This window comes from Pygocentrus nattereri, chromosome 7, assembly GCF_015220715.1.
Source record: "Pygocentrus nattereri isolate fPygNat1 chromosome 7, fPygNat1.pri, whole genome shotgun sequence".
Lineage (NCBI taxonomy): Eukaryota > Metazoa > Chordata > Actinopteri > Characiformes > Serrasalmidae > Pygocentrus > Pygocentrus nattereri.
The window spans coordinates 40,569,817-40,585,384 of record NC_051217.1 but is presented as its reverse complement, the minus strand read 5'-3'; the positions used below and the strand labels follow the sequence as shown (position 1 = coordinate 40,585,384).

Genomic DNA, 15,568 nt, shown 5'->3' with positions numbered 1-15,568 from the left:
ACTTTTATTCGTTCCCCATAGGTCCAATTATTTGAAACTTATTTTCCAAATAAGACAAAAAGTCTAATTTTATAGCAGTTCCAAAACACTTACATGTGCTTACAAAACATGAATGTTGAACTTTGTTTGGGGTACCAAAAACTGTGAATTGTGTGCTTTTGAATCTTTTATTTAATTGAACCATAAGATATTTAAATAGATTTTTGGTGTAACGTCAAGCTAAGAAGCAACAAATATTTTTTTTCTGTTTCAGCCATGGCAAAGGTTACCAGGAATTCTGAAAGACAGAATTTATGTCCAGCAGAGGGAGGTATACACCTGTAACAGCAGGATTTGCTGGTATAATAAAAAATCTGAATACATATCCTTGAGCATGGCATCCCAGGCTCACATAAAAAGGCAAAACAAAACCATTGTGCCTTTATCCAAAAGGCCTTATTTGAATTCAACACTTTAGGAGATTGTTTGAGTTCCACAGCAGAAATAACACAACATTTTCAAAGGCCATATAATTTTCATGATTTTCTTTCAACAGTTATCTTTTTTGTTTGTAGTGTGGTGATGGCTTAATTTGTTGACAGATTTTTAAAAATGATTTATCTGACATTTTTTCTGCTGTGTTGACCAGGACTAAATCCAGGTTTAGAGTTAGCAATATGTATACATTAGCTAAAAATCACTGCTCTCCTAAATCACCAATTCCCAGCTAAAATTCTTAGCAAGTAGATTATTTAAGTCTATTTAAATGTGGTAACAGTGCTTGTTATGAAGGCTTATTACACCATTGTTGTGTAGCTAGATGATGCTTCCCACTTATATTAGTCACTTGTTGCTGGATCCTACCATAAGAATAAAAAGCTAAAACATTAGCTACTCAACTAACTTTAAAGCTCACAGTAGTTCCCTGCGACTGTACTGTACATGTGGCACAAAATAAAACACACAGGAAATCTGTCCACTGTGTCCACAAATGTGACCATGCCAACTCATAACAGGAGCTTGAGTGACTGCCCTTTCAGAAGCACAGCCTGGCAGTAAGCTAGTAAGCTACAGGTTACAGATCTAAGAGACAGTGCTGCTGAGCATTCAAATCCCAGACATGATAGGTCCATCTACATTTACATTTATGGCATTTGGCTGACGCTCTTATCCAGAGCGACTTACAATTTGATCATTTTACACAGGAAGGCAAAGGTGGTGTTAGGAGTCTTGCCCAAGGACTCTTATTGGTATAGTGTAGGGTGCGTGCCTTGGTGGGGGATTGAACCCCAGTCTACAGTGTAGAAGGCAGAGGTGTTAACCACTACACTATCCAACCAACTATATATCCATATATTCTATATATCCATCTATATATCCATACATCCATATATTATCTGCAAAATGTGATCTCTAAAATGACCATTTATGCATTAACCTTTTTACTCATTCTGACAGCAGTCGAGAAGAGCAAAGTTATTTTTCTGCATGGGAGGCTCAAATATGTAGGGATGAATCACACAGATTGGTATATATTAGTATTTCATATACATGTGTGTATATATATATATATATATATATATATATATATATATATATATATATATAAGACTGGTAAGTGCTTTTTCTGTGGCAGACCTTTACTTTTAAAACAAGAATATGCATATTTGAAACCATGATGACATGGACTTTAGAACATCTTAGATAAATCCTACATTCATAATAAAGTTGGAATGCATTTTAAAGAGTTATATTGCATACCTTATTATGTACCTGATATAAGCTTGCATAATATTTCTTAAGGAGTTGAATAATATCTCTTAATGACCGGCATAATACGTTATAACAGCAACAGAATATTGACTTCATAAAGCCAGGTTTCAGTTAATAACATCATTATAGACACTAATGTTGTAATGTACTATACCAGTTTATAGAACTTTTTGCCTGGCTGTTACAGGCTTTAAGTGAGGTTAGCACATCTAACTTGTAATACAGGTCATATATATATATATATATATATATATATATATATACATATATATATTAGTCTGCTCTGTCTTTCAATTTCAAGAACTGTTTAAGGCGTGAATTAGCAAAGCTAGTTTAAAGTCGTAGCTGATGTTACTATTGTTATGTACAGACTAACATAAAGCATGTCTGGCACCTGTAGGCAGACAGTCCAGCAGTATCTTACAGTTACTAACTCAATCAAATTTCCACCACACATAAAAGTTAAGCCCTTATTGTCTTACTCCACACAGAATCTTCTACCTCTCCCATAACTGTTGGGGGACATAATGATTGTTATAGTGTGTTATAGTGCTAAACAACATTCATACTTGTTATGATGACAGATATTATAATGCATTCTGAAACATAAATACTGAATTATTTACTCATATTTTATTTAAAAAATGCACATAACTATAAAACCTATATAAGCACTTTAAAGCTTACATCTGACATCACACGGTATATACATAAGGTATTTCACATAATGACTTATAAATGCATTTGTAAAGTATTATGAATACAGGATTCACAGGAAAAGCAACAAAAAAAACCAAAACAAAACAAAAAAAACATACAGCCATTAGAAATCACAGGACAACCCACAAAATAAGGTGACGTGTTTTACATATATGTGCCAATCATTTTATAAAGTCACACCTCCTTTCCCTGTCTCAACATTACTTTTTCAATAAAGGATGTGCCTCTCAAACTGTATATATACCACAAATCTACCCGTTCAGTCATCTGAAACAACAGACCTGGCACATTTTTAATTATCATTTCAACACACTCATTCATTACACTGAACAGTTCGATGAGTGGATGGAGTCTATCTTTGCTCTTTTGCATGTGGTGATGGCCATCATCAATTTTTCCAGCACAAATGGCACTTTGTGTAGTCTGCGAGGAGAGCCTGTATACCCACAACTATCAAAGGAAGGCGATATCATTTTTGGGGGGATTTTTCCCTTCCACAGCAGATGGGAGATCACAGACTTGTCCTATATGATAAAGCCACCTTCTGTCAAATGTCTGAGGTAAGCAGCATCGGAAATTCAGCATTACATTTCATGAATGTGTAATTTATTAAATTATGTTCTACAATCCACAACTACACAACAGTTGATGAATCAACAAATATACAACAGTGATGCTGATTCATAATGTTGATGTTTTCTTTTCATACACGAATGAAATTGAATGATTCGTGAATTTGAATGAGTATTTTTGCAGTCTTGATTTCAGAGCGTTCCAGTTTTCACAGTCCTTGATCTATGCTATAGAGGAGATCAACAACAGTTCTTCTTTACTGCCTGGTGTCTCGCTGGGCTACAAGATCTATGACACATGCAGCTCCACAGCGATGGGGGTCAGAATGGCTATGGCACTTATTAATGGAAATGAGGACTCAATCTTGAATGAGCCCTGCACAAAGCCAGCACAGGTGCAAGGCATAATCGGCGAGACATACTCATCAGTGTCGATGGCTATCGCAATGAGTATCGGACCTTTCAGCATTCCTGTAGTAAGAATTCATTCCATTTTTAGCAACCTATAATTATTGTTAACATATGGGATTATTTGAAAACATGAATCCCGACTGAGGAAACTGATTGAAACATCCATGTGAATCTGTTTTAGATCAGTCACTATGCCACCTGTGAGTGTCTCAGTGATAAAAGGAAATATCCCTCATTTCTCCGCACTGTTCCCAGTGATTACTACCAGAGCCGAGCACTGGCAGAGATTGTCAAGCACTTTGGCTGGACGTGGGTGGGGGCAATCAGAAGAGATGATGATTATGGTAACAGTGGGATGGCTGCATTTACTGAAGCTGCAGAGCAGCTGGGCATTTGCTTAGAATATTCCCTTCCATTCTTTAGAACCTACTCACAAGAAAAAGTGCTGAGAATGATTCAACAAATTAAAAGCTCTACTTCTCGAGTAATAGTGGGGTTTCTTGACACGTGGGACTTGGAGATTCTGGTGCATGTCTTTTTTGAACACAATGTCACTGGATACCAGTGGGTGGGAACGGAGGCCTGGATCTTTGATCCAGAACTGGCTGCATTGGATAAGTACAACGTACTGCAAGGAGCCATAGGGCTTGCTATCCCCAAAACAACAGTGACGGGTCTGAAGGACTTTATTCTGAATATACATCCACTGAAATCTGCAGGCAGTGCCATTTTTACTGAATTCTGGGAGGCTCTGTTCAAGTGTAAATATGCACTACAGAATGACACTGAGAACTTACCAGTGTGCACAGGCAAAGAGAAACTGTCTGATGTGGAAAACACATTCACAGACATGTCACTGATGCCCATTTTCAGCAACGTGTATAAAGCAGTTTATGCTGTTGCCCATACTCTACACAATCTTCTTGACTGCACACAGACATGTGCAACAAAAAAGCAGCCTGATCCTCCCACTGTGAGTTTAATGTTTGATAAGCACTGATTTACACATAGGCAGCTGAATTTTCCACCACTTTTTGAATGATGTAATATTTATTTATTACATAAAGTCTTTCCTCTACTTTGTCAGTTTCTAGAACACATGAAAATGGTGCGTTTCAAAATCAAAGATGGCGAAGAGGTTTATTTTGATAAAAATGGTGACCCTGCTGCAAAATATGAGATAATAAACTGGCAGACGAGTAAAGAACACCAGCATGAATTTGTCACTGTTGGACTTTACGACTCCTCTTTCTCTGCTCACAATCGATTAGCAGTAAACATGGTCTCTATTGTGTGGGCACAAAATAGCAATCAGGTGAGTACAAGGAACAAAGTTGCAACCTGGTCTCAAAAAAACAGACAATTTTAGGTAAGTGAATATTTTCCTTGACCAGGTGCCGGTGTCTGTGTGCAGTGAGAGCTGCCCTCCAGGCACCAGGAAGGCTGTGCAGAAAGGAAAGCCTATCTGCTGCTTTGACTGTATACCATGTGCTGAAGGAGAGATCAGTAATATGACAGGTACACTTATCACAAAAAGAAAACACATGACCTACTGTCTGTATTATTCTGATCACAAGATTCAATTATTTTTCCAGCATATGTTACACGGTTCTAACTGTATTTTTCTCTATTTTCTTCTGTGGTAGATTCAATTAAATGTGAACAATGTTATGAAGACTTCTGGTCAAATCCACACAGGGATGAATGCATAAAGAAGGAAATTGAATTCTTGTCATATGAGGAAACTATGGGTATTTTGTTAACAGCTGTTTCTATTACTGGTGCTTTCATGACAATAATAATAGGAATCATATTCTTTAGATATAAAAATACCCCGATAGTCAGAGCCAACAACTCAGAGCTGAGCTTCCTGTTGCTCTTCTCTCTGGCTCTGTGTTTTCTTTGTTCACTTACTTTCATTGGTCGGCCCTCTGAGTGGTCTTGTGTATTACGTCACACAGTGTTTGGGATCACCTTCGTCCTCTGCATCTCCTGTGTTCTGGGGAAAACAATAGTGGTGTTAATGGCCTTCAGAGCTACACTTCCAGGCAGTAATGTCATGAAATGGTTTGGGCCTCCACAGCAGAGACTCAGTGTTCTTGCTTTCACTCTCATACAGGTCCTTATTTGTGCTCTTTGGTTAACAACATCTCCTCCTTTCCCCTTCAAAAATCTAAAGCGTTACAAAGAAAAGATCATTCTAGAATGTCAGTTAGGTTCAGCAGTAGGTTTCTGGGCTGTGCTGGGTTATATAGGGCTATTGGCTCTACTGTGTTTTGTTTTAGCTTTTTTGGCTCGAAAGCTGCCTGATAACTTTAATGAAGCCAAGTTCATCACATTCAGCATGCTCATATTCTGTGCAGTTTGGATCACTTTCATCCCAGCTTATGTCAGCTCTCCTGGAAAGTTCACTGTAGCTGTGGAGATATTTGCCATTTTGGCTTCAAGTTTTGGTTTGCTGTTCTGTATCTTTCTCCCAAAGTGTTACATAATCATAATGAAACCAGAAAAGAACACGAAAAAACAAATTATGGGTAAATTACCAGTCAATTGACCTAAAAGAAATCTATAGGTTAATCATTGTATGTTATTAATATTCCCCCATATAATTTATATGACACATGCAACTGTAGTTGTTTCTGGTTAACATTTCAATATATTATCTAAAAAACAATAATAAAAAAATAATAATCTGGAGATGCTAGCTTTCTTGGCCTAAGCTTAGGTTTGCAATTCTTAAATTCTGCAATTCTTTTTAATGTTTTACCATAAATGTTCACAACAACCTGGAAATACTTATATATTAATCTGTTGCTATTTCCAACTGTTTCATGAAAAAAGCAGTAGGAAAAAATATCTATGTATATATTCTCAAATCCCAGCCATGGTGTACTGCTTAATACACTAACACCAACACAATACTCACTATCATGGGACTGCTGTGGTGGTGTTGCTGGCCCAAAACAATATCTAGTGAACTGTGTTCCTAGGTGGTTCCTTTTAGTTAGTCAACAACAAAAGAGGAAAAAGGGATGACAGTGGAGCAGGACCAGGGATGAGTAGGGGTTCTGTAACAAGTGCAGAGAGCTAACTAAGTTGGAGAACTTTATTTGCTAGATCTGGGGAGCAATTATAAGGAATAAATACTACAACAAAGACAAAGAAGTCTTAGTTCGAATGTATAACTTGCAGCTCCTGGAATGTAACAAAAGTGAAGAACAAGTGTGTGATCTGGCTGGCGCAGGATTAGAGGTAGGCAAAAGAAGGTAGACACTCTAAAGACTCCTTGGAACTGCAAATCCACCCAGAGACCCTACTCTAACCTGACCCAACATCATAGGCAGTTACAAGGAAATACCACCAAGACAATGCATGGTGTCTGGGCCTTAAAGGGACATCCTCATTCATCTAGAGGATCTATACCTGTGAAAACAGATTCAGTAACATAAACTACACTGTATAGTTTATCTACAGGTTCATAGTTTTACCAGAGAAAATTACCCAGAGAAAGAAACTGTTGTAATGTATGAAAAATGTATGTCTACTTTTCCACATATTTGAACGCTGATCATTTATTTGAACAATTATTTAGCATTTAGATAATTCTAGTAGCTATAATTAGGTAAATTAACAGATAACTACCATTACCAAAAGCACAAACAGGAAATGCACTGTTTCTCATTGTATGGTGCCTTCTCTAGAGGTTTGTGTGTATTGGAAGCAGAGAGCTACACTGCCTGGAGTTTTAAATCCTTTCAGGTTCTCACGTGGCAGAAAAGGGACTATGTCACTGGCTGTAATGTCCCACCTCCTGCTAGGCCACCCCGGGCCACCAGAGGGAGGAAGTGAACCAGGCTCATTAGTGGTGAATGCTATCAGTTGTTCACCACCATACTTAAGAAGTGCTCACACGCAGCTGTCCACTCAGTCTTGAGTTCATGCTACCATGCTCTTGACCATCTCTCTCAAGCTCTGGTGTTTTTATCCACAGTATGATCTATGTTAGGATCTCAGCATAAGTACAACAAATGTTTTTTTTTTATTTCCAAAAAAGTTGTGATGCTGTGCACAATGGAAATAAAAACAAATTGCAATGATGTGTAAACCATTTAACCCCTGTATTTCATTGACAATAGTACAAAGACAACATCAAGTGTTGAAAAATATATGTCCATTTTGAATTTGATGCCAACAACACTTTCCAAAAAAGTTGGGACAGGGTAACAAAAGATTGGTAAATTTGTATAATTCTAAAAAGCACACCTGGTGGTTAATTGGCAACAGGTCAGTAACACGATCGAGTATAAAAAGCATCCCAGAGAAGAGTCTTTCAGAAGTAAAAATGTGTGTGTGGGGGGGGGGGGTTATCAATCTGTGAAAGATGATGCAGGAAAATAGTGCAACAATTCAGTACATAATAACATTATAAGATTCAGAGAATCTGGAAAAAATTCTGTATGCAAGGGTCAAGGCCAAAAGCCAGTATAGCTGGCCATGATCTTTTATGCCCTTAGACAACACTGCTTTAAAGCATATATGATTCTGTCGTGAAAATCACTGCATGGGCTCAGAATGACTTCTCAAAATCACTGCCTATGCTCATCACTGCATCCAAGAATACAAGTTAAAACTTTAAAATGCAAAGAAGAAACCATAAACAAACAGAATCCAGAAACACTGCCACCTTCTCTGGGCCTGTGCTCATTTAAAATGGACTGAGGGGAAGTGAAAAAGTGTCCTGTGGTCCAACAAATCAACATTTGAAATTATTTTTGGAAATTATGGACACTGTGCCCTCTGGGCTAAAGACCACCCAGCTTGTTATCAGTGCCCAAGTCAAAAGCCAGTATTCATGATGGTATGGGGTGCATTAGTGAGCATGGCATGAGTGACGTGCACATCTGTGAAGGCAGCAGTAATGCTGAATGATGTATACATGTCCTGGCAATATGTGCTGCCATCCAGATGACATCTTTTTTAAAATATTTGCTTATTTCAGCAAGACAATATCAAACCACATTCTGTATGTACTGCAACAGAATTACTCCATATTAAAATAGCCTGGGTGCTAAACTGGCCTGCCTGCAGTCCAGACTTGTCACCACTGAAACATCTGGCACATTAATAAGTGAAAAATACAACAATCACAGGCTCACTGGACAGTAGAGGATCTGACACAATTGTGCAACCAGATAACCTAAGCATATGGCTGGTCACATACCAGACAAGGTAACAACGGACAAGGTAGTCAAGGTAAGTCCAGTAAAACAGCAAAAAGCTGGAATCGCTTACTCAGGCACACAATCAGATTTTCCCATCATATTTTTTCTTTAGAGCTGTTATGTAAAATCAACACACAGGCTTTTGCAGGAAGCAATAAAGCCCAATATGGACTGTGCTTAAGGAACTTATGAAGTTAAGTAAGAAAACCAGCACAAACTCCATGGCACAATCATAACAGAATCAATTTCCAACAGACAAACTTTCATTGACTGTAATTTGTTTATAATAGTACAGTAAAAATGCAGATATTTAAATAAACATTTATTTTCCTTTAAGAAAGATGGGTTGGACGTTTGGATATTTGACTAAAATTGTTGGTTTTACAAATAAGCATGATATAAAAAAAGGACTACACAGAGATTCTTAAAGTATCAACAATGAGAATTCAAATTAAACAAAAAGCAAAAAATTACTGTTTTTAATGAAATATTACAAAAAAAAAACAATGCACCAAAAACAATAAAAAGGTATAATAGGCACAAGAAAAATGGAGCCAACCTATTTCTCATTAGAGCTGCTAACATTTGAAAGTCACACCTCCTTTGACTGCAACTCGTCAGAGTAATGGTCCCGTAGAGAATTTGCATTTCTTTATAAATACCACAAAAACTTGCTCTCCAACCAGCTGAACAAACCATCCTCACACACGCTCAGTCATTATCACTACTTAGTAGTTGAATGGGTGGATGGAGTCTGTCTTAAATATCTTGCATATAGTAATGGTCATCATCAATGTTTTCAGAACAAATGGGACGTTCTGTAGCCTGCAAGGAGAACCTGTTTATCCACTACTTTCAAAGGATGGGGACATTATAATTGGAGTGATTTTTCCCTTCCACAAGACTTGGGAAATCACAGAAGTGTCCTATATGGTGAAGCCATCACCACTGAAATGTGTGAGGTAAGTACAAAGACAAAGTGAGATTTTCATACATTGAATGAATAGGTACTATTTTCAGCCGTTAAATTAGACAGTAGTAATTACAGTTCAACATGTTATCCTTAAACATCTGTGTATATCTTTTTTCCCCTAATCCAGTCTTGATTTCAGAGCAATGCAGTATTCACAGTCTGTGATTTTTGCAATAGAAGAGATCAACAACAGCTCATCTTTACTCCCTGGAGTCTCACTGGGCTACAAGATCTATGACACATGCAGTTCAGCAACAATGGGGGTTAAAATGGCTCTGGCAGTTGTAAATGGAAATGAGAATTCAACACTGGATGAGCCCTGCACAAAGCCAGCACAGCCACAAGCCATAATCGGTGAGACATACACAACAGTGTCTAAGCCTATTGCAAAGACTGTTGGACCTTTCAACATTCCCGTAGTAAGAATTGAATCAGTTTTTATCAAACATTTTATCATTAGGTTTTTTTTTTCTGAACTTACCTTTATTGTTAAATGAAGTGAATGTCTGGCATACAAAACTATGATTGAACATAATCCTACAGACCTGTGTGGATCTGTTTTTAGATCAGTCATGATTCCACCTGCGAGTGTCTCAGTGACAAAAGAATATATCCCACGTTTTTGCGCACTGTTCCCAGTGATTACTACCTAAGCAGAGCACTGGCAGACATGGTCAAGCAGTTTGGCTGGACCTGGGTGGGTGCAATAAGAAGAGATGATGACTATGGTAACAGTGGGATGGCTGCATTTATTGAAGCTGCAGAGCAGCTGGGCATTTGCTTTGAATATTCCTTTTCATATATTAGAACCTACTCACAAGAAAAAGTGCTGAGAATGATTCAGCAGATCAAAAGCTCTACTTCTCGAGTGATTGTGTCATTTCTCTCTTATTGGGACTGGGAGATTTTGCTCGACGTATTTTATGAGCACAACATTACAGGATACCAGTGGGTCGGAACTGCAGCTTGGATCGCTGATTCAACTGTAGCCAGAACAGATAAGCACAAAATACTGCAAGGAGCCATCGGGCTAGCTTACCCCAAAAAAACAGTGACAGGTCTGAAGGACTTCATTTTGGATATACAACCACTGAAATCTGCAGGCAGAGCCATTTTTACTGAATTCTGGGAGACTTTATTTCATTGCAAATATTCAGTGCAGAATAACTCAAAAGATACTACAGTGTGCACAGGACAGGAGAAACTGTCCGAAATGGACAATGAATTCACAGACATGGCGATGATGCCTGTTTTCAATAATGCTTATAAAGCAGTATATTCTATTGCCCATACACTGCACAACCTTCTGGGCTGCACGCAAACATGTCCTACAAAGAAGCAGCCTGATCCTCTCACTGTAAGTTAAACATCTATTTACACAGAGATTATAAAGCTTGTACTGATGCTGTACTTTTATGGAGAAGCAAGTGTTACGTTTTTTCAGATGTTGTTATTCAATTCTTCAGTTTCTAGAACATCTGAAAAGAGTGCGCTTCAAAACCAAAGAGGGCGAAGAGGTTTATTTTGACAAAAATGGGGACCCTCCATCTAAATATGATGTAATAAACTTGCAAACTATTGAAAATCATCATGAGTTTGTCAAAGTTGGATATTATGACTCTTCGTTTCCTGCTCATAATCGATTAGCAGTAAAAATGGCCTCTGTTGTGTGGGCACAAAATACAAGCCAGGTACAGGGACAGAATTGCATGTCCATCTTAATAAAGTATGTATATTGTATATTAAGTTTATAAAATATGTCCAAACTAAATGTTCCTTTAGATTTCTTATATTTATATTTTGTTCATAGATGCCGGTGTCTGTGTGCAGTGAGAGCTGCTCTCCAGGAACCAGGAAGGCTGTGCAGAAAGGAAAGCCTATCTGCTGCTTTGACTGTATACCATGTGCTGAAGGAGAGATCAGTAATATGACAGGTACACATATTCACAATAATTAAGTCTAAATTATTTCCAATTTAGAAGCTTTTCTTCATCTTTTAAGAGATAAGACAAATGCAACGTTATATAGAATACATTCTTTCAGTTACAGTCCCTCTGCATTTCACCCTTATTCTTATGCATGCAATATATTTCTCTCTGACAGACGCAGTTAAATGTGAACAATGTTATGAAGATTACTGGTCAAATCAACACAGAAATGAATGTGTAAAGAAGGAAATTGAATTCTTGTCGTATGAGGAAACGATGGGAATTTTGCTGTCAGCTGTTTCAATTATCGGTGCCTTTATGACGATAATAATAGCAATTATATTCTTTAGATATAAAAACACCCCGATAGTCAAAGCCAACAATTCAGAGCTGAGCTTCCTGCTGCTTTTCTCTCTGGCTCTGTGTTTCCTCTGTTCACTTACTTTCATTGGTCAGCCCTCTGAGTGGTCCTGTGTGCTGCGTCACACAGCGTTTGGGATCACCTTCGTCCTCTGCATCTCCTGTGTTCTGGGGAAAACAATAGTGGTGTTAATGGCCTTCAGAGCTACACTTCCAGGCAGTAATGTCATGAAATGGTTTGGGCCTCCACAGCAGAGACTCAGTGTTCTTGCTTTCACTCTCATACAGGTCCTTATTTGTGTGCTTTGGTTAACAACATCTCCTCCTTTCCCCTTCAAAAATCTAAAGCACTACAAGGAAAAGATCATCCTAGAGTGTCAGTTAGGTTCAGCAGTAGGTTTCTGGGCTGTGCTGGGTTATATAGGATTTCTGGCTCTTTTGTGTTTTATTTTGGCTTTTCTAGCACGGAAGCTGCCTGATAAGTTTAATGAAGCCAAGTTCATCACATTCAGCATGCTCATATTCTGTGCAGTGTGGATCACCTTCATCCCAGCTTATGTCAGCTCTCCTGGAAAGTTCACTGTAGCTGTGGAGATATTTGCCATTTTGGCCTCAAGCTTTGGTTTGTTATTCTGTATCTTTTTTCCGAAGTGTTACATAATCATAATGAAACCAGAAAAGAACACTAAAAAACTAATTATGAATAAAGTGCCAGATAAGTAAGGTGAATGTTCATGAATAACTAAATGCAAAACATTTTAAAACACATCTTAAAAAGGAATATGAAAAACTTAGCATAACTTAATCTCTGAGATGTAAACAGAATCAATGAGAAAGGTTTGTTGAGAATATTTTAGAGAAACCTAGTGATTTTTTATTCATAATAATTACTACTAATAGATTATGACATACATATAGCCATTTAATTTGCTATTCTAAATAAACAGTGGCATTCTGAGGTTCTGAGGTTTTCTATATGTACAACTGTGATAAATCTGAGAAAAGGGCTAAATGTGAAATAAAATGGGACTATTTTACCTTACAATGTCCAGCAAGTACCTCCATGAATGCATTAAACAAAATATATGTTTATGGTCAAAACCTTAATTTAAAACTATAGTGAAATAATGTCACAGGCCTCAAGCAATTTATTAGACACAGTTTCATGCAATAGCTTTCTGTGAGGTAGCCTTTAGGGGCATTAAATACTTAGGGTGTCTTTTTGCTCTCCGCTACTGTGAACAAATGTCCTATAATTAACAATCTTATCTTTAATTGTTTTCTATTTCTTCATTATATATTAGCTTAACACCCTAACAGCATGAGTGAAAAGCAGAATCCATAAAATATTACATGAATTTGAGAATTTCTCAGAATTTTGTATGCCCCCTTTAGCTTTAAAAGCAGTGTGCACTCAAGCTGGTATTAACTTTGGTAAGTAGATCATACCTAGAAGAATAATCAGAAGACAAGCTTCAATATAAAAGAAGAGGCTCAAGACTCAATATCAGACCGTTTTGTACAAAGGCCATTGATAGACAAAGTGCAGAATCTTTCTTTTAGCTTTTCCTTTTTTACATTGTACCTTTCTTAGCTTAGCTTTGCTTTAAATTTGTACTGTGATTTTGCTGATTTTCTGGTTTGAATGAATGACATCCCATAGTTTCAATGTGGTCTTAGGCCTTTGGACTCCACTATAGATTTTTTTTTCTTCAAAATCTGTATATTTTAGGCCTTTGAAATATGTTTCATTAAAGTTTTTTTTTTCTTTTATGCAGAAGAACTGTTGTAATATGCACAAAATGTATGTTCACTTGCTTCCACCTGCTTGAAACTTATTTATCATAGAAACATTTAGCCAACATATAGCTGCTATAATTGGCTAAATTAAATCAGCAACTATTACCAAAAGCAGAAACTATTTTCACCACATTCATACTGTATTACATTATAAATTTACAACACGATATATATATATATATATATATATATATATACACTACTAGCATAGTAATTTATAATTTATATATACGTACTTTGTGAAACAATTAAAGCTTTACTCTAAATGAACACATTATTATGAAAAAACAGGCATGGTCATTTTCACTTAAAAAAATGTGTTGCCTATTTTTAAAGAATTGTGTTATTATTCATTTGAAATGTTTTAAATTATTAATTTAGACACTTTACCCATATTGGAATATCAAGAAATGTAAATTAACAGTTGTTGTCCACCGCAACATTTGATATAACTGTGTCTTTAAGAAATTGACCTCACCATCTTTATATTATTTTACTTTCAATGGCACAAACATGTGCTGCTTGTTCAATACATATATGTTAATATCATTTACTATTTTTCATATGTCTGCAATTGACCATCAAACCATCAAATGCTGATTTTAGCTTAAGTGTCCACCCTGTCATTGTACAACCCATCATGCATCTTGTCATGACTTGGTTGGATAGGTACATGACTTTTCTTTATTTTTTTCTTGCCATTATTGTTTAATTAAAGTAGTAGCTCTCAAATTATAAACTGGTTTGTGGCATGCACTTGTGCCCTGAGCCTGATGATAGCTGTCAGACGCTGCACGAAGGCTGTAAATTGAAAAGTGGCCAGCATTGGTTTTGATTTGTTTTTATTTGTCTGTCATTACAGTAAAAATGGCTGCTGTAACCTTGAACCCTGTCTCCAGCGTTCTTCGTGTGCCTAGGGTAGCACATGGCATGCTACAATGTTAATTTTATCTCATGTCACTCATCACATTGCAACAAGTGTACTTAAATACTTAGCATGACCAAACCAGAGACAAATTCTGTCATTTACTAACACAACCAAAGCTACTTTCCACTGTAAAATATAAGCATACTTATTCATTAGGGTCACAGTGTTAATAGCATTTTTTTATAAATTTGAATTGACCCGTCATATCTTGGTTCACCCTATCATGTCCTTGTCCAACTGTTATCTTCATGTTTTATTCAGCTAAATAAGTAGCTCTTCACAGGTAAGCAAACCATTTATAATTAATTTCTTTAACATAATGAAGATGTTCAAAGATGTTTACTGTTACCACCAGGGAAATGTATGTCTGATGTGAAAACAGTGAGGAAAGAAACAAATCTGTAACTGTCAATGATTCTGAAGGGACATAAGAATTCCTGTTGAAAAGGGGAGACAACACCTCTCAAATTTATTTTACAGTTTCTACAATAATTCAGAAACATTATTTATATGTGTTGTATTTAATCATGACAGAGTGTAGAGAACCTGTGGTTGTGTCATAAAATATTGGCTTGATTTTGCAAAATAAAGTGTTTCCCAAGTACTGATCGGTGTTAGACCTTCCCTTAAGTAGGCTATTCAGAGGTTATGCTTGTTGTCCTGATTGCTAGTGGGGAACTTTCTGCCTCCCTTTGGTTACTGCAGCCACTCTTGCAGATGGCCAGGCCCCAAGCTGGGCTGTTACATATCTGCTTACCTGAAAACTGCTTCTCAACATTCCCAAGCTAGCTGATCAGTCCCACTAAAAAGTCCATTTAAATTAGGATTAAGGATGTGGCAAGCTGGAACCAAGCAGCACTCATATCCTACCCTGTCTACCAGATAGTGGATATGCCTCAGAA

General features: G+C 37.0%; 2 protein-coding genes across 2 annotated transcripts; both read left to right on the top strand.

The window, feature by feature from the left end:
• Positions 1-2,817: 2,817 nt before the first annotated feature.
• LOC108434067 (extracellular calcium-sensing receptor-like) lies at positions 2,818-6,009 on the top strand. Its single transcript, XM_017708981.1, has 6 exons — positions 2,818-3,032; positions 3,229-3,520; positions 3,637-4,428; positions 4,543-4,770; positions 4,850-4,973; positions 5,102-6,009. Exons 1-6 carry the CDS (start codon positions 2,818-2,820, stop codon positions 6,007-6,009), a joined length of 2,559 nt encoding a protein of 852 aa, XP_017564470.1.
• A 3,415-nt stretch (positions 6,010-9,424) lies between these two features.
• On the top strand, positions 9,425-12,661 carry LOC108434066 (extracellular calcium-sensing receptor-like). The gene is made up of 6 exons (XM_017708980.2): positions 9,425-9,639; positions 9,778-10,069; positions 10,216-11,007; positions 11,117-11,341; positions 11,461-11,584; positions 11,754-12,661. The coding sequence occupies exons 1-6, from the start codon at positions 9,425-9,427 to the stop codon at positions 12,659-12,661; spliced, it is 2,556 nt and encodes an 851-aa protein (XP_017564469.2).
• Positions 12,662-15,568: the final 2,907 nt, after the last annotated feature.